This window comes from Dromiciops gliroides, chromosome 1 (genome assembly GCF_019393635.1).
Source record: "Dromiciops gliroides isolate mDroGli1 chromosome 1, mDroGli1.pri, whole genome shotgun sequence".
Lineage (NCBI taxonomy): Eukaryota > Metazoa > Chordata > Mammalia > Microbiotheria > Microbiotheriidae > Dromiciops > Dromiciops gliroides.
In genome coordinates this window covers 749,990,734-750,014,495 of record NC_057861.1, presented here as the reverse complement: position 1 = coordinate 750,014,495, position 23,762 = coordinate 749,990,734, and the positions used below count along the sequence as shown (strand labels likewise).

Genomic DNA, 23,762 nt, shown 5'->3' with positions numbered 1-23,762 from the left:
GTTGAGCACAACAATCCAACAATTAAGAGAATGAGAAAAAGCTAAAAACCAAGAAAACTTATGGAGGACCTAAAAGTGAAGAAGGAAGACTAGGATGGGAAGTATTTTAAGAAATAAAAATCCCAGGGAACAGCTAAGTGACGCAGTGGATAAAGCACCGGCCCTGGAGTCAGGAGGACCTGAGTTCAAATGCTGCCTCAGACACTTGACACTCACTAGCTGTGTGACCCTGGGCAAGTCACTTAACCCTCATTGCCCCACCCAGAAAAAAAAAAAAGAAAGAAAGAAAGAAAAATTCTTACCAACTGTGACAGCTTCTGGATTTAAAACAGATTCATCCGACACAATAAAACCTCCAGAAACAAACAATTCATTGTATGTGTGATTTTTCACATCATCTAAGCTATCGACTCCAGCAAAACTAACGCAGGAGAGCCTCTTCAAAGTCACTAAACCAGGTACCTGTTTAAACAAAAAGAAAATTAAACACCAAGTAATTTACTCATGGAAATGCAAGTGTAAAGGGGCCACATGAGATCTATTAAAAACTACAAAATTTACTTTAACACAAAAGTGAAGTTTGTGTGGGGCTCCTGACCATCACCTACGGTAAAAACCACAATTATTTATCACCCTCTTTAGACATACACATTTATATAGATAGGAAGGCAGGAAGGCAGGCAGGCATGTGTGCACATGATCAAGCTGCAAAAAAAAAATTCTTAAACTGATTCTAAGCTTCAAGTAGCTTAGAATCTAGATAGACAAACAATAACAGCATTAAACTATGCAGTAGTGACCAAAAATCTTAGGGAGGAAGTGGCACTTGAGATGAGCAGAACGAAGCAAAGGAGAAAAAAGGAGGGCATCTCAGACCTCAGGAAGAAAGGCAACAGCACCATACCCTACCCTACAATACACTGCTAATGACAAACCGAAACACCTGTGTGTGTTCCACAGGCTAACAAAACACAGTGACGAGTCACTTTTTACCAAGTGCTACTGCCTGACAGACATACCTTGTGAATAAAACTTGCAATGTCTTCGTTTTGAATGATGATCAGCAGTTTATCCAATGTTGACCTTCTTTCCAAAAACTGCTCGGGATGACATTCTGTGTTGCCTAATTTAATTAGGTATTCCTGTTCAAGAAAAAAAACAGTCTGAAAAAGCACAAATACGCAAGGAAAAAAAACTGGCTATGAATTGCCAAGTAAACAGTCAAATCATGAAACATGACATGAACCTGCTCATGAAACCTTCCGTAAATCACCAAACACCTGTGTCCACCCCTTCACCTGACACATGAAGAAACCAAAGCCAGAAGAGAAGCCCTGTGCCATGAGGACCAATAGCTGGTCCGTGGCCTCCAGGAGAAGACTAGAACCTTGCTCTCCTCACTTAGAATCAAGTCTTCTTAAGGAGTCATTTGAAACTTTCACGCACAAAGTCTTCATGGACATATTTCTCACATTATCCTTCACCTTGTTCTAGGGATTCCAAAGAAACAGCAAAATTGTCTCCAGAAGGAAATTCTAAAGCCACTGGAGAACAGTTCCAAGACCAGGAAGGATCTTGTCTTCAATGTCTTTACAACTTTGTGCAAAAAACAAAACGAAACAAAAAAAAGGCATACCAACTTTGTGCAATGGCAGCATCAGAGCTAAATAGTTCTCCTAGGAAACATTTCCTATGTTCACCGACTATCAGACCCTATTACTTCTTGGAAATGCTAGTGTGGGAACTCCCTACAAATGAAGCAGATCAACAAGGGATAGGGGACTTGCTCAAGGTGGCATCAGTGGCAGAGTATGAACCTGTCTTCCTGACTGTAAGGTTATTCAATGCTGCCTTTCAACTTAATTACCTAGAAAAAGGCACACTGAGCCAAAAAATGCAATCACTAATATATCAGACAGACCTATGGGAAAATTGGGGTAGGGTGGGGGGGTGGGGTTTCCTGCAGCCACCAAGAACTGGAATCTTTCACTAGAGATTGCTGAAAATACACTTTTCTGCATACAATTCTTTATAACAAAACATTAATTCTGATAATATGCATTTTTAGTAATATGGTAACCATGAAATAACCCATAAAATGCAAGGGAGAAGAGAAGCAACACTGGATGGAGGGGAAGGGGCAGGGATAGCTACATCAGAAGACCCAAGGTAAAAAAGGGAAAGGGGGAACCCAACATCTCTAAGCTCCATTTCAGCTCCATGGCTGAACCATTCCCTGATTCAAAGCACATGCCTCAGAGTGAGTGCCCAGCCCCAGTGTGAGCTCAGACCTCCTGTGCAGGAGGCTCGGCCCTGGCCTGGATGCTGAGAAGCCAAGCAGCACAGTAGCAAGGGAGGCTGTGCCCAACCAGGCACGTGAATACAAAAGTGCAGTTGAGAAAGTCAATCACAAGAATGTTAAAGATTGTAGTATTATCTTCTACACTAAAAAAAATTGTCACTCACTGAAACAAAGTATGCCATGGATTAGTAATTTTTAAAGGTTGTTTGACTCTCTGTAGAAATAAAATCCAGGAGGCAGCTAGGTGGCGCAGTGGATAGAGCACCGGTCCTGGAGTCAGGAGGACCTGAGTTCAAAGCCAGCCTCAGACACTTAACACTTACTGGCTGTGTGATCCTAGGCAAGTCACTTAACCCCAATAGCCTCACCAAAAAAGAAAGAAAGAAAATCCAGGTAAAACTTACAAGGTAGTGTGGGAAAACAGCATTACTTGTAAGCAAGAAAGTAATCTTTATATATTATATAAGTATAATAGCATACACACACACACACACATATATGCATGTGTAATAATAATAAAGCAAATTAAGAATCTGACTCTAAAACATTTTGATTTTAAGTTCTTTACCAAAACCAAATTCATGTTTGTATGCTGGTATCTTTGTATTTCCTTCAAGTATATTTACCTTTATTTCTTTGCAAAGCATACTTTCTTCTTCTTCATGAATATAAAATTTCACAGTATTTTTCTGGACGTCTTTCATGATTTTTACCAAGCTATTAAACACTTCTGGCTCTAACTGGCTTATAAAATTTGACAAAGATGGCTGAGTAGAAATGTTTAGGTCACTGGGCATTTTGGAGTTTTCCTTTTCCACGGGCTCCAGGAGGCCCTCACTAGAAGCCGTCTGTTCAGGCGTCCGTATGAATTCTAGGGCCTGGTGGCCCTGACCCTGCTCTACTTCAGCCAAACCCAAGGTGGTGGAAGAGGGCTGCTCATGGAAGTCCGTCTCTTTCTGCACAGGATGATGACGGGATTCTGGTCCCAGTTCGGTGTTGAAGTCGCTTGATGAAACTTGTAAAACCTGACTTATTAGAGGGTTCAACCTTGTCTTTGTACAACCGTCTTCAGTACTAGGACTGACTGTAGGTGTGTGCCGGCCACAGGATAATGTTTTAGCAATGATGATATTCAATTTTTCATGCAGGCCATTTATAAACTCCTGCACACTAATTTCAGAGGCTTCAGAACATACAGATGCAGAAAGTCGAGCCATTTTTTCTTGTGCTGAGAAGGAAGGTATGGAAATTCTACTGACATATGAAATATTTTTCTGCTTCAAAATCTCTTCTATTTTCTTTGAAAAAAAAGTATATTCTTCTAACATTGTACTTTCTGTGGTTCCACTCATTGCCTGTGTAGCTACCAAAGGATTCTCTGTTGCTAGCACACACTGTTCTTCCATTTTCATCCCCTGACCTGCTAATGTTCCATCTTCTGCTGTCCCCTTGAGCGCGTCTGAAAATGGAGAGTATGGAAACTGGTCATCAGAGCTCCTCTGTCTACTTATTACCCGGGGATCGTTAGGGAAGGCGTCCTCTGGCAGCAGACACACCAGCTGTTCTTCTGGTGATTTCATACCTACACAGGAAAAGGTAACTATTATAAGAACGAATCACAAAGATTAACACAAAGACTGTGCTTAATAAAATCATTGTAAGGAACAGCGTAAGCGCCCAAGTTCTCTTTGCCCTATAAGGAAACCCTCAGTGCCAAATGGTATAATAAGCAGTTTAGGGGCAGCTAGGTGGCCCAGTGGATAGAGCACCGGCCCTGGAGTCAGGAGGACCTGAGTTCAAATCTGGCCTCAGGCACTTAACACTTACTGGCTGTGTGACCCTGGGCAAGTCACTTAACCCCCATTGCCTCACTTTAAAAAAGGGGAGGGGGGGGGGCAGTTTAAAGCAAATCATCATTTGTCCCTAAAACTGGAAAAATGTCCAATGCTAGTTCACATAGAAAGCTATTTTCATCACAGAAGCTGATAACTAGAAAACAAGTGTGAATCACAATCATATCCTATTTGTCAAAATAGCAACTTGGAGCAATTGGGGGAAACAGGATTCTGTTGTTTTCCTTTTTGAGTGAGAGAAACCTGCCAGCCTGGCACCAACAGAAGGCAGAGCTACCTATTTCCCCTCAGCAAACTCGGTGCTGAAGGGTTGTTCTCTGATCACGTTTGCTCAGTTCTGTTATTGGTTGCCAAGTTATGGCAACAATGGCCATCTCCATCCGTAATACTTAAGCACTGAGACAACAGCTAGGCTAACATAATAAATGTCCACTTTAAGTCTGTGTGTTACATGCTCCCAAAAAACTGACTGAGAAGAACCTCCAATAGATTATAAACACTTTTAAAACACAGGCTGTGAGATGTTTCCAGTGGAGAAAGGATTTACTTAACTAAAATGCCACACAGCATACACAGCCACATTTCAGAATTTGTAAAAAACTGTTTTCTCCACTAGAAAATGCTGTCTTTTACATATACAAAGTTTTAAAAAGTAATTTAAAGTAGTACATTCATTTTGATAGCAATCAACCCCAAAGTGTTTATTTATTTGGGATACTGCCTTATCCTACAAATGGTTTCTCTCAGTAGAACATTGGCTTCTGGGGGCCGGGGGCGGTTTCCTTCTGTCTTTACATCACTGGCACAAGGCTAGCAGGCCCTTTAAAAGGCCCCTTGTCCACCTGGCTGCCCTGCATACACACTGGGGTTCTTCTGCCTCCTCTGCCATACCCGAAGGGCCTCATCACTAGACACGCTTCACCGTCCTGCAGGATCCAATTAACTCTGGTATCACACCAACCTTGTTACTACCTTACCTTTTCCTCCTCTGACTAAAGGAGTCATGAACCCCAAAGGCTCCATTTAGGGAGAGAAATCAGGTCTAACATCTCCTTCCCTACCTTGCCACCTACCCTCTTCCCCTAATGGCTTTTCAGCTTGTGGCTCTTTCTCCTTGACAATGGGAATGTCTTTCTTTTTCCTTCCCATTTGTATTCCCAGCACTGAGCACAATGCCTGGCACATAGTAGCCTCTTAATAAATATTTACTAACTGACTGAATTGACTGAGCTTCATTTTCATGACCACTTTATAAGGCTTTCAGTCACTGCAGTTCCCTTAATTAATGGCAAATATTAATTGTTATTCCTAATAGATGCGAATAGATGTGTCTATGAAATCGAAAATCCTTCAAATCAAAGCCCTTAGCTTCATCTAATTCTTTCAAAATACTTTAATCACATAGTAAACTCCCTGTTCAAATTAGCACTTACCTATTGTACACCTAGAGTTGCTGTAATATGCCTTCTCTGTATGGAATACAATTATGAAGCAGCTGGTCTGAATTTATATCCTCTGATCTATATATTGACAGGTTTGTGGTTTAATAAATAGCTTTGCAGATTTGTGAAAAATCAACTTAGAGGCAGCTAGATGGTGCAGTGGATAAAGCACCGGCTCTGGATTCAGGAGGACCTGAGTTCAAATCCAGCCTCAGACAGTTGACTTACTAGCCATGCAGCCCTGAGAAAGTCACTTAACCCTCACTGCCCCACAAAAAAAAAGAAAAAGAAAAAGAAAAGAAAAATCAACTTAGATTAAGAAATAATTAAGATTAAGACTAACCACTTAAAATGTTATAAAGAAGCAATATTAAGACTGAAATGCATTAGGATTTTACTACTTTCACTTTGGAAAAATCAAAAAATTATATCCAATTCAAACGTTTTCCCTCACTTCTAATCAGGTCTATCCTTTAATACACAGAATGTCCTACAAGATCCTACAACTTAAACCTGAAGCTCCTCAGGGGCCATCTAGTCCCAAGAAGGAAACTGGGGTGAAATGATTTGCTGAAGGGTCAGAATCAGAATATCAACCCAACTCCTCCAACCCCAAAGTCTAGTGCTCTTTTTAACTCTGGGTAGCCTTTGTCTGCTCTTCCCATACCTCGGAACAACATAAAACAGTAAAGGACAACAACAACAACTCATTATCAACAACAAACTTATCGTTTAAGCTTTCCAAAGCACTTTCTCCATAATAACGCCTAGATTTAAGAAATGTAACGATTTCACTATGCTAAATAGGGTACAATTACTTGGTGTTTTATTACTTAACAAAAATGCCTGTTAGCATTCTATCAAAAAAGAAATTAGGGGCAGCTAGGTGGCGCAGTGGATAAAGCACCAGCCCTGGATTCAGGAGGACCTGAGTTCAAATCCAGCCTCAGACACTTGACACTTACTAGCTGTGTGACCCTGGGCAAGTCACTTAACCCCCATTGTCCCACAAAAAAACAAAAAACAAAAAAGAAGAAATTATACAAAAGTATAATTTCTCTAAAGGCAGAATCAACCACATCTATACTTTTAGGTCACAAGACATAGGTAAGAACAACAGAAGTGTTCAAGAATGATCCCAATTAACATGGGTATTAGTGTTTTTCCAAGAACAGACCCTCTGTATGTAGATTACCTCTAATTTTCCTACTGTGCCTAGACTAAGAATCTAAAGAAGGCTTTCCTAAAGAAAACAGTTAAAAGCTTTTCCTTACAGAAGTCATTACTACCAAAATCTTTTCAAATCATAAAAATCACTCATGTGGCCTTTTCCTCCAAATCAGAAGCTGATACTAAAGCAAATTACCAAATGAACAAAAAATACAACATAATAAAGGGTCCACCATGAAACATCGAGTTCTATGTTCCAAGACCACATACAAAACTATCACAGAAAAAAGTTATTTTGAAGAGCTGCCCTTTTATATCTGCACACACGTGCACGCACGCACGCACGCACACACACGCGTGCACACACACACGCACACACAGAGCCTGACTGAATTTGAAAAGGAAAAAAACCAAACCAAACCAAAAAACCTCAGATTAAATGATAAACTGACACCTAGGAAATCCAAACTCTTTTTTAAATTGTCTAATCACAGGAGGAAGAACTTCAAGATTTGTCCAAAATGAGAGTACTTAAAGCAAATGCTACAATCATCCCATGTTTTATCCTCAATTCCCAGCAGAATCAGACTGCTTGTTCAGTACCGCTAGACACAACCTGCCAAAGACGGAAGAACTCTAACCCAAAGACTTCCTGAAAAAACCCTTCTAAGGCTACCTGACATCAGCTGCTGATCTCTTGTACAAACAGCACACATGGTCTCCCTTCACTTCGAGGCTTTCGTTCAGCTCTAGTCACTAAAGGACCAAGCAGAACACCCTCTCCTAAGGTTATTAAGGCCAGAAATGCAGGCAACAGTCCTGGAAGCGGGCACACTGTGGGGGAGAGAACAAAGCAAATCAACTGCCCTGCTCACCTGGTGTCTGGTTATCCTCATGCTCCCCAAGTTGATCTTCTGGACTTCTTGCATTCCCTCCTGGGAGAAAGCAGCAGTTAGCATTTGTGGACTTTCTCCAAGGATATCTAATAAATCCATTTAGCCCCTTTCAGACAAACCAAAAGCTTACAAACACCATAATATGTTGCTTAAAATAATCCTGTCATATTTTCCTAATGCACAGCTTTTAGATAAGATGTTCCATTGTCCCTTTCCATTTAAGAAAACTGAAGGAGGTTCCATTTACTATTAAAGCCTAGAATCTGACCTTCAGACATTCTCCGAATGATTTTCCAAAAAGAAGGGGGGAAATCACAGAGAATCCACCTGAAGAAAATTCAGACAGCAAAGTAATGATCCAGACAGCTTTATGTTCTCTCCCAGGAGGATGGGCACCACACCCTCCTCCTTTGCCAATTTCCTACAGTCTCTTCCTTCCTGGTGAAGCCCCAAGAGTGCTTCCAATCCCAGGGGAGCTCATCAAGTAACAGAAACCTCCTCAGCATCCCTCAGTCTGAGCAATGGCTAAGTCATATCCAGTCACTCTTTCTGGAAAAATGGCGTTTTCCATAAAGACTAATAGCAAAGAGTAAAGAGGATACGCTGTAAGAGCAACTAACAGCAGACAACCTAAAGATGAACAAGGACCACCTTTCGGTCGAGGGTGTCAAAGGTGATGAATACATCCACAACACGGCGATAACGAAGCCTCGATCTCTCAGACGAAGAAGCTACGACAGTGCTCTTGTAGCTGGCACTAAACTGCTTCCTGGCTCTCAATTCAAGTAAGTTTTCCTTGTCAATTCACTGCATAAAGTCATCAGAACATTAAAACGTTTCTCTGAGATGACTCTCTCTATTCAGAGACAACTTCCCTCGAATCTGAGGACTTAGAACTAGGTCAGTCACTCCTGGCTTGATTTGGTGAATTTCTAAAGTGAGAAGCTACGATTTCATGGGATCAGCAACGACTCTGGGGAACCTTTACTGAAGACAAGACTTTTGTCATCTCCTTTTCACAGAGAACTTGCATGCCATGATCTCCAAGATCCAAGACCATGGTGCCTTGGGCTTCTCTGTATCCCTGACCACCTGACTTAGTGCTGGGGCACCTGTCACATTTGGAAGCTTTTGGTAAAGAGCCACCAGCAACAGATAAGCTACTCAATAAGATAGGCATCCCTTTAAAAGCCAAATTCACCCTAATAAGTGGTTATCTCTACTACATGAATCAAGTCTTATAAAACTATAAAAACCTGCATACAAGACTTTTTTTTTTTTAATTAGAGATACAATACACTCAGAAAAAATGACCCAAGAGGTGGACACAGGAGAGTTGCACACCTTTAAAAAACTAAACATTTACATTCCTTGACTTCAGGAAACTCCTAGTGTCAATGTACTTGGTTCTTACCTGTAATTGGAATTAGCTTCCAATGCATTCCACCCTCGACAGCATTATTTGAGTTAGAATGTTGTTTACGGTTGCAATGTTCAATGGGTGTAGTAGTACCCAGGTTGTAATTATCAAAATTACTCACACTGCTACTTTTGGGGTCCTAAAAATTAAGCAAATCAAAACATCCCTTTTAATATACATACTCTTACCATCAATAGTAAAAATTATTCTTTTCTCACAGTAATAGTCAACTTTTTTCAAAAATAAACCCTAACAAGTGGAAAATCACATGTAGTCTCTGACCTTGTCTGTCTCAGAAAGGCCCTGGCCTTGCTGTGTTCCAGCTACAGCTATAGGCCTGTCTCTTCTTTGTCCTTTGTATGGTAATCACTGACCTCATCCTTGTTTGATACACTTGTCTGTATCTTGCTGACTATACCACTATACCATGCCTACTCTTTTTGTATATAACCAAGTGGGGACAAGACTTGGCCCACTGTTGGAGGTCTGACCCCCCCCCCCCTGCCCCACCTTTGGGCCCACGAGTAATAATATCTCTCTCTCTCTCCCTCCCTCCCTCGAGTGTACCTGGATGAATATTTTCTGTGTCAATCATGCCATAACAATATCATTAAAGTTAAATAAGGTAGGGGCAGCTAGGTGGTGCAGTGGATAAAGCACTGGCCCTGGATTCAGGAGGACCTGAGTTCAAATCCGGCCTCAAACACTTGACACTAGCTGTGTGACCCTGGGCAAGTCACTTAACACTCACTGCCCCACCCACCCCAAAAAAGTTAAATAAGGTTACTGCCCTCTTGTCTTATTCTTTCCCTAATTAAAAGAATTGTTTAGGTAATTATTATTGCTATTTCCCTAAAACAATTTTTTTAAATTGACATGCATTTAAAGAGGGGGTAATTTGAAAATGCTCCCAGACCTATTTCCTCAGTACATATATTTTCCTCACCATCTTACAAAACCTAGACCTGCCCCACCTGCCACAAGCCATGTCATGTGAAGCAGTGGTGTCAAATTCAAACAGAAGCTTAATAACTGTTTAAATGCCCAATTAAAAATTGTATCTGCTATTCAGAAAGTCATAACTAGGGACTGAGTATATGTATTTGGCTTTCATTTACAGACAGTAGTCACGATATAAGGAAATGTGAACTAAGGGTAAGCATTAATGAAATAAAAAACTATCCTGTATTTACTGGATGGATGGATGGATGGATGGAAGAAAGGAAAGAAGGAAAGGTATCCTGTATTTACTGAAAGGTCTAGGAGGTAAAATGGCTGTACAGTTATGCATTCCATCCCTTTCACAGATGCCTCCACAATCTCGAAAATCTGTGTACACAAAGAAGAAGTCTTCTGGCTTCCTGGATTTCCTTCTCTTTTTTTTTGATATTATATAATACTGTGCATATACTTTGTGTGTTTCTGACTTGCTAAACTTTCTCTTTGTAGTCTGCTAGCCTCTGCATGTATGTGGCTTCCACAAACCTACCAAAAAATTCCAATTTCATCGATGCTGACTGACCTGCAATATATCCAAACCATGATGGGCAAAGTTGCCACGTGGAAGGAATAACTGTCTTATCTGTTTGATGCTGAAATATGCCATTTCTCATTTACTCATATGTATCCCAATGTAATATAAGATTAACAAGGTGCTTTAATTCATACCATTAGAGACTCCCAAAAGGAGGCCACAATGAGACCAGATTACTTTTTTTTAAATATCGTAACACTCTCAGTCCAGCTTTCCATTTTGCCTTTCCCCATCTGACTCTGTTAGAAAACACTTTTTTCAAACTGTTTTGGTAATGTTAGTACTCTGACCCCAAGCCATCTGCCTCACCCCATTTCTCTTTCACTATGGTGTTGTGAGAAATCAAATTCATCATCCTAATTTATTTTTTAAAAACCATACCTAATAAAGTATAGCTCTGATTTCCAACTACAAAATACAGAGCACAGAATCTGAGGTGTAAAAGATTCAAATCCCAACTGCTCCAACACATATCTGAACAAGAATTCCCTCCTACAACATACTCAAGCGAGCCATTGTTCAGTTTTCTTTAGAGATTTCCAATGAGAGACTGTTCTCTCTAGGCTTCCCATTCCGCTTGGCATGGCCTTGACTGCTGGGAGGAGTGTCCAGCTGACATGACGGATACAAAGCTGACTCTGTAGTCACAAAGATGTAAGTTTACATCTTGCCTTTAAAATGTATTTGCTCTGATCCGATGGCCAGTCATTTAACCTTAATAGCCAAGGAAATTCTCTAATTGCCACTAAGTTGACAACACATATCCATGAATAGAGCAGTTTCTAAACCAGGAGTTCTATAAACCAATAAGAAACCACAGGGCTCAACAACAACAAATTTGTTTTGGTAGGTCAAATTTTTCCTCATATCAAATTCAAATATGGCTCTGAAGCCTCCACTCATCTGCCCCATGGGATCAACAAGCCAGAAACAAAAGACGGCTTCTCATGTGTCCTTGAGCTTCACTAGCCCCCTCCCAAGGTACACATTCCATAGCCCTCCAACATGCTGGATAACCTTCTCACAAGGCTCTTCTCTTTATCTGTATCTTTCTTAGAACAAGGCCCTAAGAAAGATACAACATTCCAAGTGTTCTCACCAGGCAGAGACGGCAGAACTATCACTTGCCTGTCCTTTGATGTTAAACCTCTATTAACACATCATAACACTGCATTTCCTTTTCTAATTACATCAGAGTTGAGAAAGAGAAAGCTTGCATTTCACTCAACATCCAGAACATTAAAAAAAAAATTTAAGCCATCTAGCCACATCTCAACTTTTGGCACTGATTTTTTTCTAAACCCAAGAATAATTTTTGACATTTATCAATCAATAAATATTTATTAAATGCCTCCTGTGTGTCAAGTACTGAGATATTTTTGAATAATGACTGTCAATCAGTACTCTGGCTATCCCTCCTAGCTTTGTGTTATCTGGAAATGTGATAATAACATTGTTCGTGCCTTTATCTAAACCATTAATTAAAAAAAAAAATTAAAGCAAACAGGGCCAAACATTGATCCCTGGGGCCCTATAATAGCGACTGGCTTTTCCAAGATGATAGCTTTCTTCAAAATTCAGCTCAAGTACATGAGGCCTTTCCTGATTCCACCCAGCTCCCACAGCCTTCCTTCCATGTATGTGTTGTGTATTTGTGTATCTACATACACACATGTGTATATAGATTTACATTTCACACACCATAATTTAATTAGTTTTAATCCACCTAACTACATTGTAGTTTATATCCAAAATCACTCAACTTTGCCCACAGAGAGAATGAGAAAGCTATCACATCCTATGCTAGATGTTAGGTGAGTCTATGTCAGAACATCATTCTACTGGTCTAGTACTCCCAACAAAAAAGGGAAATCAAGTTATTGACGAAGCCATGATTACTTTTGTGATCACTATCGTCCATTTCCAGGTGTTCACTTACCATCCTTTTTTAACTATACATTCTAAAGATAAGAAAATGTAGGGGGGCAGCTCGGTGGCACAGTGGATAGAGCACTGGCCCTGGATTCAGGAGGACCTGAGTTCAAATCCAGCCTCAGACACTTGACACTTACTAGCTGTGTGATCTTGGACAAGTCAATTAACCCTCATTGCCTCAAACCCCCCCCCCCCCAAATGTACCTCCTTATAGACACAGACTTAGGAGATGTGTCAAGTTAGTTGTTGTTTTTTTTTAAGTTAGTTTTGATGAAGTGCTTTTCCCCCCTATTTTGTTGTTACAAAGAATGGATTGGTGGAAGAAGGTTGGGGGACAGGGAAGAGACATTTGAGAATGGAGTTGATATAAAACCAAAAGGGAGTAGTAATTGTTTTTTAAATTACATTTTGGAATTTTGCCATGAGCAAAATTATCTAACTTTAAAAAAAAAAAAAGAACTAGAACACTTCTTTTCTATAATCCTATAGGACAGCTCCCATTCTCCACAATTTTTCAAAGATAAATGACATCAATCACATCTGCCAGTTCTTTCACTATCCTAGGGTTGCTCTTCATCTATGCCTTAAGTCAACAAGTGTAGCTCTTACTATCTCTCTCTATTCATCTTGGACAACAACCTTCATGAAGAAGGAAAATAAGGAAAGTAGTGAAGAGAAGGGTCAGTCCCATCTTTCCCAACCAATAGATCTTCCTGGTAAAATTCAGTTTCCATCAAAAAATTCTGACCATACATTAGCACCAAAGGAAAGTCCTACATGAACCAGCTATCCTTTCACTAAGAGTAGCAATTACTTTATGGCAGTTTATAGTTCATAAATTAACTTTGTCTTTTGTTATTTCACCTCATTTTCTTGAGAGCAACCCTGCAATGCAGGTATATGGATAGTATTCCAATTCTGCAAGTGTGAAAACTAAAGGTCAGAAAGGTCAAGTAATGTGCACACAAAAATTCTCAGAGCAAGGACTTGAACCCAGGGCCGTGTATCCCAATGCTAGGGATTTCACATGCAACAAGTGAACAACCCATAATGCAAGTATAATTGTATTCACTTTTATACATATCACATGTTACTTACTTCTTTCAAATGGAGCTTGGGCTCAGAGCCAACTTCACTAGAGGAGACTCTTAGATCAACATCAATGGGATACTTTAAAGATGAGGCATCAGCTTCCAAGACATTAGGGCTTTTGGAATCTTTACAATTTATATTTTCTACTTTTGTACAACTTGGCTGCTCATATTCTTCCTTGTTCTGTGCAGAAATTAACTCATATTCATGCTTTGGCCTCAGGTCATCCCTAGTTTCATCACTGCATCCTAAGGCTTGGTTGACAGAATAAGCCAGAGTTGGATCCAAATTTCTTGAATTAGTTAGAGTTTCTAAAAGCAGTTTAATCAGGGCCCGTGTGTCAGTAATTCCAGAGTCAGAGCTATCTTGCTGTCTCAAGTCAGTATCTTGTCCACCAAATCCAGTGATAAGTGAGAAAACAGAATGTGGAGAACCTGGAAGGGAAGTGGGTGGTGGGAGTGGGGGGAGTGGAGTGGAGTGGAGAAAATAAGAAAAATACAATTCAACTGAAATGTGAAAGTAATGGGAACAATCCTTGACCAAAATAAACAAGTGAAAATCAAGTAAACATAGAATACTAAAAACTCAAGCCCTAAATTAAACAAGTAGGAATTCAATTGCAGTCACTGAGAATCAACTTTTCATCTTTACAAAAGCTGTGCTGATGATTAACTTAGGAAAGACAGAATAAAGGTAGTAGCCATTATTCTATAAAACAATTTTTAAGTTACTAAACTATAATCTGAATGTGATAAAAAAAAAAAACCACCACTTAATCCAAAGCCAAAATATCTTTTTACAAGTTTTGAATTCCATGAGGCACCTACATGACAGTGGCTATGAAAACACAGAGTACTTAGCTCAATTGCAAGGTTGGCACAAAGACTAGTTGTTCTGTGTTGGTCTTTCTCACTCTCACCCCCAAACACACCAGAAATAGCTATCTCAAGTGATACTCCAAAATGAATAGAGTATTTCAAGGTTTATCATGTGACAAAAGAGTTGGGTATAGTTTATTTGTTCCCAAGGAGCACAAGTAGGAAAGAGGTGCGAGTTTCAGAAAGGCAAAAAAATGTCAGCATCATAAAGAATAATTTTCTTAGCTATTACAAACTATCCAAAAGTGGACATAGGTTGCCTTGGTAGATAATAGGATTATCAAAATAGTAACTGAATGACAACCTATCAAAGACGGGCAGCTACAAGTTGGAACAGATGACCTCTGAAGTCATTTCTAATTCTAAGATTCTATGATTCTGGGGCGGCTAGGTGGCGCAGTGGATAAAGCACTGGTCCTGGATTCAGGAGTACCTGAGTTCAAATCCGGCCTTAGACACTTGACACTTACTAGCTGTGTGACCCTGGGCAAGTCACTTAACCCCCACTGCCCCGTTTTTTTAATAATAATAATAATAATCTATGGTTCTATTGTTTTTGCCATGCTGAGTCTTTGCAATCACAGGCATGAAGTAAATTACTAGCTAATAAGAATTCTGATAGAAAAAAAACAAAAGTTTATTTAATTTTAAATTGTAGTGTGAACAAACAAACAAAAATGCCCATGAGATAAGAAACTGATCAGGAAAATGACATTTTAACATTACCCTGTCCTTTGTATCCTTCACTGGTCTAAGACATGACAGTACTCCCAAAATAAATTAAACCAAATTTCTGGGTTGTATACAGCATTAAAAGATGTAATGTTCTTAAAAAAAAAATTGTGAAAAGATAAGTTAAAGGTATAACCTATGTTAAGAATCAAATCCAAGGTCAGGAAAGCTGAGTATCAAATGCTTCAAAATAATGTTCTATAGAACTACGGGCTCACTATTTCTAAAAATCTAACTACTAACATTAAGCTAGGATGCCTATAATCAAATTCCATTTTCTTTCCTTTTAGTACTAAAAATTAAGCCCATTTTTTAACATGGCCAATACAGAAATCTGTTTTGTGTAACCACACACTAATTTGTTACAAAGGTTTGGTTTTTGTTTTTACCAGTGGGAAGGGAGCTAGGAATAAAAAAATAAAAAAAAAATTTTTAAAGTTTGATAATAGAAAAGGATAAACTGTCATAAAACAGGGGAAAAATCAACAGAAGTTGAGAAACTAACAGGCTCTGTGCTACTAAGCAGACATCAAAGCTAGGGAAGAAATTTGAAGTTACCTTCACACAAATGACTATTTTCAGATGAATCGTTGGTTTTTCGGTGCTTTCTCAAATTTCCTGGATGATTCCCGGGCTTCCTTTTCAAGCCAATTTTGTCTCTACTCTCTTCTGTATCGGACTCCCCACCTACATTTTTTTTCCTGCACTGAATTAAATTAATCAGTTCTTTCAGCCTGTCCTGATCGTAGTCCCAAGAATTAGATGGCTTCCACTTCTTCCCAATTGTGAGAGTGTCATTCTTAGAGCTATTTCTCTTTCGAAGTTTGAGTTTCAAAAAGTCCACTTCTTCCTCTGGCCCATCATAATCAGAAACTGGACTAAACTGATGAACTTTCCTATTTTCTTCCATCAGTTCCTTAACTTTACAAACAGGTAATTGATATGTTTCAGACTGGAAGATATAGTTGTGCAAGGAACTGTCAACGTGTGTCTTGTTTTTTGGAGCCGAATACAAGAATTTTCTGTCATCTAAGCGTGGGTCATATGGATACATGACGAATTCTCTACGTCTACCTAACCCAAAACCCCGCTTAAAATATTCACTTATATGTTTTTCAACAGCAGTATTGAAAGTGGTAGTATTGATAAAACTTAAATCTTTACGACACTGAATTAAGGCAAAATGTATGGAAGGAATTAATTTCATGATTCCTGGTATGCTCTCAAGGGTGGTCTCATGACGTTCCTGTGTTACTACTTTAGGTAACGCTTTCTGTGCTGTTAAAGTAAAGCAAAACACATTACTGGATATGAAAGTTATTAAATATAGTTCTGATTCAAAGAGAAAACATATCTCATTGATGTAATAATGGTTAAAAAAAAAAAACCTCATCTCATTACACTGAAGTGAACGTCTATTTTATTTTGGTCCATGTAAAAACCAATCCCTTCTACTCCCTCAAGTGGGACAAAACCTAGCCCAAATAGAGCTTTAATGGTCATTCAGTAATAGCTAAAATGACAGTAAATTCTAACTTTTGTACAGCACTCTGTAACTTCTCAAGTAGTTTCCTCACAATAAACTTGTACAGTAGATGATTTAAGTATTAATATCCTCATTTTACAGGTGAAGAAACTGAGGCTCAGTAAGGTTTAATGGTCAGTCAGAGTCAAGATGGGAACCCCCTTCTTTTCCTCCAAAATAAGCACCTTTCAGGTCAGCATACGTGTAGAGAGACCTGTGCTAGTTAGGGCAAAAAGATTCCCAACAGAGCTTTGGAATATATTTTAAGTGCACTGCCCAGTAGTGGGAAGAGTCTCTGCAGGAAGTCCTCAATAAAGACTTCCTCAATTTTTTCCTTCCCTGCCTCAGGCTGTGGGCTACCTCCCTCCCCCATCCCCACATCAAAACTATCAGTAGTTTTCCATCAATCTAATATGAGGCCTGAGAGAAGGGTACTCCTTTGAAAGAGAACACCTTAACGAAATAAATATGAGAACACAAGTATCTAGTGTATGAATTTCACAAGGGTAAAACAGACTATGGTAACTTTAATTGTATAAAATAAATTATAGCAGAACAAGTATCTCTTAGAGCAAAGTTTTATGTGCTTCTCTTAAGTCAGAAGCAACAAACACAATAGTTTTGAATAGTCTATTTTCATCAATAGACATTAACATTCAATTAAATTTAAACACAAATTTTGGCCTGAAAACAAATCATAAACAGTTTATCAAATACCATCAGGAAATTTATTTGCTCTAACTAAATATTTAGAGCAGCAAACATTTTATTCCCAATAAGAAAAATCTTATATAAATCAAGTCGTACTGATTTGTTTTTAGACTTAATTTCTTTCAATAAAAGCTCCCAAAAGCTGGAATAATTTCTCAGAGAGCTAAAGAAACAAAAATTATTAACAGTTATACCTGCCATTGCATTATATTTTTAATACCACAGATATATAAGTAACAGCACTTAATTCCATTAATAACTTACAACTCACTACTCCTCTAGGCTCCTGAAACAGAAACAGGGCATGTAGGATTCTAGTCTTGGCAGTCTGATGCTCTGTAAAAACAAAAGCAAAATGCACTGGGAATGTGCAGAGAAGAGAAAAGGCTACATAAAAGACTAGCCTCTAAAAAGGTACTTACCATATGGTGAAGCCATTTGCCAAGGAGAGAGAAGGAAAAGGTATCCTCGGTCTCCTAAAGGCTTAACAAGAACCTATATTTTCAGAAAAACAAAAATTACCCATTTTGTTATTATTCACAACATTATACAAAACCATGTTACTTTTTTTAATGGGAAAACCCACAATTACAAGTTTTTTAAATTTAGGAAGCAAACGGCATAATGTTCAAGAAAGAATTAAAAGAATGGGGCTCCAGTTACCTTTTAAATCTTATTTTTCCTAATAAATATATGATAAAATGTTTTTTAAAATATGATAAAATGAGAAATTAAAAATTACAAAATATTAACAAAACAATTCATTGTAAAAAAAAATTGAAAAGCTAGAGTCTCTAAGAATGATAATTAAAAACTGCCAAACATTAACCCCCCAAAACAATATTTTTTTCATCTTTTGATTATATACTATGAAACAAGTTTCAGGAAATAAAGTAGTGGTTAAGTAGAAGTAAACCCTCAGATTAAAAAGGATCAGAAATCAAAGTATTAACAGAAGATACTATAAGGTACTCTTCATTAAGATAATGATAGACCATTTAAATGGCATCAACAGAAAGAAAAATGGCATGAGACTAAAATTAGAAGGGAAACAAACAGATAACTGAGGGGAAAAGCTTTCTAGCAAGTTTTTATGATAACAGTCTCAAATCCAAGATATATGCAGAAATCATTCAAATTTATAAAGAATAAGAGCCATTCCCCAATATGTAAACCATCAAAAGATATAAACAAGCAGTTTTTAAGGAAAGAAACACAAGCCAGCAACACCCGCATGAAAAAATACTCTCACTAACAAGAGCAATGAAATTTAAAGCTCATACTCCATCAGGTCGGCAAAGATGACAAAAAGGAAAACAACAAATGACGGAGGCACTGCAGGAAGACAGACACTGTGAGCAAAGCTGTGAATTAGTCGATCCGTTCTGGAAAGCAATTTGGAACTGTATCCTTTAACCCAGCTGTGTCACTACTAAACCATCCCTGCCCCCAACCCTGAAAGAGATCAAAGAGGAAAAGGACCCACATGTACAAAAATATTTGTAACAGCTCTTTTTGTGATAGCCCAAAACTATAAACTAAGGGGAGGCCCATCTACCGTACAAAGTACGGCACACCAAAATAATGCAGTATTTTAACACACTCACTAATATAAAAGATAAAATGGACAGCTTCAGAGGAATCCAGGAACCTCTATGAACTGGGTCAGAGTGAAGGGAGCAGATCCATGAGGACAATTTACATAATGACAACAGCATAAGAAAGAAAACCAGCTTGAAAGGCATGAGCATTCTGAATGAAGCAATGACTAAAGCACCAGCCCAAAGATCTAGAGATGAAACACACCACCCATCCCCTGGTAGAGGGGATAGGACTTAAAATATCAAAGGAGACATAACATTTTTGGACACAGTCACAATCTTTTGCTATTAAGATACACTTTTGTTACCAAATATTTCTTTTCTTTTTTCTTTTAAATTGTTCAGTGAGAGGAAGATGAGGAAGAGATAACAAATGTGTATAAAAATAAATACAATTATAAAAAAAGAAACAAATACTACTCTTTTAAAAAGTTGTAAGTAGGGCTGGGGTAAGAAGTAGGGCTAGCCAAACAAAAGAAACCAGCCTCAAGTAGTAAGGCAAGAGATGCTCTGATGAAACTGAAAGATGGTTAAAAGCAATTACTGTTCAAAGAGTCAAACAAGAAGGGACCCTGGACTGGCACGGAATTAAATGATGGATCTAGGAAACTGTCTAGGGTAATGAAACCTTAAAAAGAACACCCAAAACTGGATAAAGTTTGGTTTTCATTAGCATCTCCTATGTGCAGATCATTGTAAGAAATACAGGGAAAGAAACCAAAATTAGATAAAACAGGCTTTGGGCTCATAATGCTTACAGATCATGTTTACATGACAGATGATAACTCTAATAGGAAGTGCAACAAGGTACATAAGAGAAATCAATGTGCATTTATCAAGTATCATGCAGTGGAGAAGAAGAAAGAAATACTAAAGTACATTCTAATGGGTGAGACACAGGGTCAGAGGCATTTAGCTACTTTCCCCTGACCTGTCCAAGTACACAATGGTTATGTCTCACCACCAAAAAGGCACCCGCCCAGAAAAAGTAAAGGCTAAAAGGGGGCAGATCATTACAAAAAGGGGAGTTCTCTATCCACTACACCAGACTGCCTCTTAAAGAATTACTGTAAATTGTGTAAAGGCACCTACACCTGGATTAATTGTAAAAATGAATGAATGAATGAATGAATGAATGAATGAATGAATGAATGAACGAATGAAAAATCCAGTTCCTAGAGATGCTCATGAAACACATTTCCTTAGTCTAAGTAAAGAGGTGTGGGGCTATATAGGTGTATATAACCAAAAACACTCCAAAGGCTCACTGTAAATGACTACTATTCACTTTTGGTAATTCATGTGGACAAAAGTAACAATGGCAAGAAACCGAAGACTACAGTGACACATTGTGTTTTCCCCACTACTGTCCACTAAAGGCAAGGAATGCAATTGGGGAATTTGGGGAGAAAACTATTAAATATAAAGGTGTTACCTCTTTAAGAAATAGGCTTAGATTTCTAGATCATAGTTTACAATATGGGAATAATACTCCTGACATGAATGGAAATGTACCTAACAAAAGCTGATGAGACTGGCATCTTGCAAACCTAACCAAAAGAGTTTACACCAAAAAATGAAAGAAAAGAAACTAGCTATGGCTAGCCATCAAGCTCGAGACTGTTTAAGAAAAAAGTACTAACAACTGAGAGCCATAGGAGTTCATATGAGACAAGGTCTAAGAAAGGAGGCAGTAACAAACCACAGTCTCAAGTGTCTATGAACAAATGCCTTAAGTTTAGACAAGTTAGAGATGACAGAGATGTTCTAATGGAAGCAAATTTCACCTCACTGAGACATGGGCAAAATTAAAACCAAGACTACAGTAGGACACTGAGAAAGAGGAAATGGAGAGGAACCACACAGCATCACGTCCAGAAGACCTTCTTCTTAGAGAGGAGAAAGCATGGTAAGAGAGCATCTGGGCGAAGATGGCAGGACAGAGAATCAAAGGGCTTTGGGGGTAGAGCATGATCCTAAATAGAGCTGGAGGGAATCATGCAAAGAGGAAACTGGGAGCCATTATCAACATATTTTACCTCATCGCCCCTGGGCCTTCACTACAGCAAGATAATCCTTACTCCTACCTACCCGATTCTCTCATCTGCTCCACTCGGAATATATTTCCAGGGATTCTCTTCTCAAGGCTCCACCAACCATTCACACACCCTCTAAATTGAGAAATTTGTCTTATACTTGAGTGGAAAAAATACAAGTCATTATTCTGCCCTTCTAGGTTTCTCCAAATCCTCTGAGAGCTTCCACTGTTCTTGTTCAAATCCAGCTTCAGACAATTTACTAGTTGTGTGACTTTAGGCAAGTTACCACCTCTGCCTTCCCATTTCCTCCAGTGTGAAATAAGGATAATTACCCTACTGCACAGGGCTGTCGTGAGGATCAGACTAAGTAGTAATTGTGAAGCACTGAGCCCAGTGTCTGGCACCTGATGGCACTTAATAAATGCTTATTCCCTCAGTCCCTTCTCATACCCCCACTTTACAATAATCATTCCTTCATTCCAAGGCCAATCTCACAGGTTTATAACTCCCTAGACTCACTTTGTGAATTCATCAGACCCCACGTACAGATGGGAAAGCACAGGAAATGAAGGCTTCACTTGTGTTGTCAGACATTAAAAGCCTTATGACCGTGTCATAATGGTCTTCAGTCTCCTAAATCAAGAGACCCACTCAGTCTTCCCAGACTAGAAGATTTAATTTCAAGGAGGGATCTTGATTCTTGAAATTAAGAGACAGTCTTACATTTATTGTGAACTAAGTAGGAAAGACACACCTCTATGTTAACCTTTGGCTAGTATGGGAGGGAATAAGTAAAGAAATCAGTAACTGGGGGGGCCATGGCAGGGGGGAAAGGAGAAACATTAACCTATTACTGTGTGCTGCTTAGTTAATCTAACCCCCTCAACTTAAACTCTGTACCTTTGTTTTACTTTGCTGTGGAATATTTTCTTTTCTTTTAAAATTACTAGTTAAGTGGAATTTGCTGGCTAGAGAGAGAGAGAGAGAGAGAGAGAGAGAGAATGCCAATTAGCAGGAGGTGCTCATCTGGACCTAGCAGTAAATATTAAAAAAAGCATTTAAGTGGTACTAAAGTCATGCCAAGTGCTACAAGTTCAAAGAAAGGAAGAATACGGTTTCTGTCCTCAAGCAGTTTACAGTCTAATGGGAGGCAACATGCAATCATTCTGTGCATACAAGATATACACTGTAAATGGGGGGCCCAGGAAAGGCTTTTCTACAAAAGATGGGATTTGAACTGAGTCTTGAAGGAAGCCAGGGAAACCAGAAGACGGGGGAAGAAGAAGATGACTAGCAGACAGGTAGGGACAGAGGAGTCAGGAGATACATCTGGATCACAGGCCACTAGAAAAGTAGCAAAGGGCCAAGCTGTGGTCTGAACTCACTTCAGTGAAAATCACTTCAGAAGCTTAGTGGAAGATGGACTGGATGGAGAGACTTGGGGCAGGAGATCAGCCAGAACACCGCCGCAGTAGTGCAGGGATCAGGGAATGGGGGTCTGCACCCAGGTAATGGCACTGGGAGGTGACAACAATCCTTGTTGATAGATCTCCCAGACCTATTTATCTTGGCAGCCACCTTTAAATTGCTCTCCTAAGTTCTAGTCCTGAACCACCTCCTCCCTCAATGGATGTTCCCCAACGCTAGTCCCCCAGACACCTCCAGTTCCGCATTCTTCCAACACACCTAATTCTCTTTCCCAAACCCCACCCTCTTCTGAAGTTCCCGGTTAAGGGAACTGTCACTTTTCCAATACAGTCCTAACCCCTGGCATGACCCTCCTTTCCCTCTCAAACTTGACTACATCTCTATAACCCAACCAGCCCTCAGCCCTCCCAGAGCCTCTTCCTTAGTTCAAGCCCTCACCACCTGGCTCTCCCCATTCTTTCTAGACTTCCTGGCCAGGTCTCCCTCCCTGTGCTACCCAATCACATGGTCCACAACACTGCGTCTCCTGGGGCTCCATGTCTTTATACTGGTCACCCTCCTGCCAGGAACACACTCTTACCTCACCCCCACACCTCACAATCTCATCTTCATTATGATCAGGTCCATAAGCCGCCTTCTATGTTGAAGGTTAACCTTCTGGGTGTCAGGGGTTTCTCGGACATTCTGGGAAAAACAGTCTGAGACTGTCTCAAAACAATGTTTTTAAATAATTGAAGTAAATGCTAAACTTAAGCCAGAGGTCAAATATGAAAATGAAAACAATTTTTTTTCCTAGCCAAGTTCCTAGATGCCCTCATGGCACCCAGGGGACGAATCCTCCTTGACATAAAAACCCTTCCCCTCCAAGTGACCTTGTGTTTATGTCACACGTTGGGCACATATTTATTTACATGTTGTACCCCATGACAGGACACAAGCTCCTTATGGGCCGGGAATCCTCCCAGTACGTGATACAAGGTAGGTAACTCAGTAAATGCTCATGACCTCTACCGCATCCTCAGAGCAATAACTGCTTCACTTGCCATCAACCAGAAGAAACACTGCACTGATTCTCACTAACAGGAAGGAAGTGGTTATTGGAGGCATGCCACCTGAAATGTGCCTGAGATCTGGGGGAAACACATTTCAAAAGAAAAAAGTTCAGAGAAAGACAGGATTTCAAATTCTACAGCAGAAGTCAGTT

The 23,762-nt window shown here is 39.4% G+C and overlaps 1 protein-coding gene across 8 annotated transcripts in view; it reads right to left on the bottom strand.

Moving 5' to 3' along the window:
- Positions 1 to 23,762, bottom strand: part of TASOR (transcription activation suppressor) — an 88,254-nt gene that overhangs the window by 13,142 nt on the left and 51,350 nt on the right. For 5 of the 8 annotated variants that reach the window (XM_043978644.1, XM_043978640.1, XM_043978646.1 and 2 more), the window contains 9 exons: positions 17,913 to 17,985; positions 17,755 to 17,826; positions 15,813 to 16,532; positions 13,651 to 14,078; positions 9,078 to 9,222; positions 7,643 to 7,702; positions 2,929 to 3,884; positions 1,020 to 1,142; positions 303 to 462 (listed from right to left, as the gene is read on the bottom strand). In XM_043978644.1, the coding sequence (XP_043834579.1) occupies positions 303 to 462; positions 1,020 to 1,142; positions 2,929 to 3,884; positions 7,643 to 7,702; positions 9,078 to 9,222; positions 13,651 to 14,078; positions 15,813 to 16,532; positions 17,755 to 17,826; positions 17,913 to 17,985 (2,737 nt within the window). The remainder of the gene's footprint in view (positions 1 to 302; positions 463 to 1,019; positions 1,143 to 2,928; positions 3,885 to 7,642; positions 7,703 to 9,077; positions 9,223 to 13,650; positions 14,079 to 15,812; positions 16,533 to 17,754; positions 17,827 to 17,912; positions 17,986 to 23,762) is intronic. The other 3 variants (XM_043978645.1, XM_043978642.1, XM_043978641.1) reach the window with 2 other exon arrangements.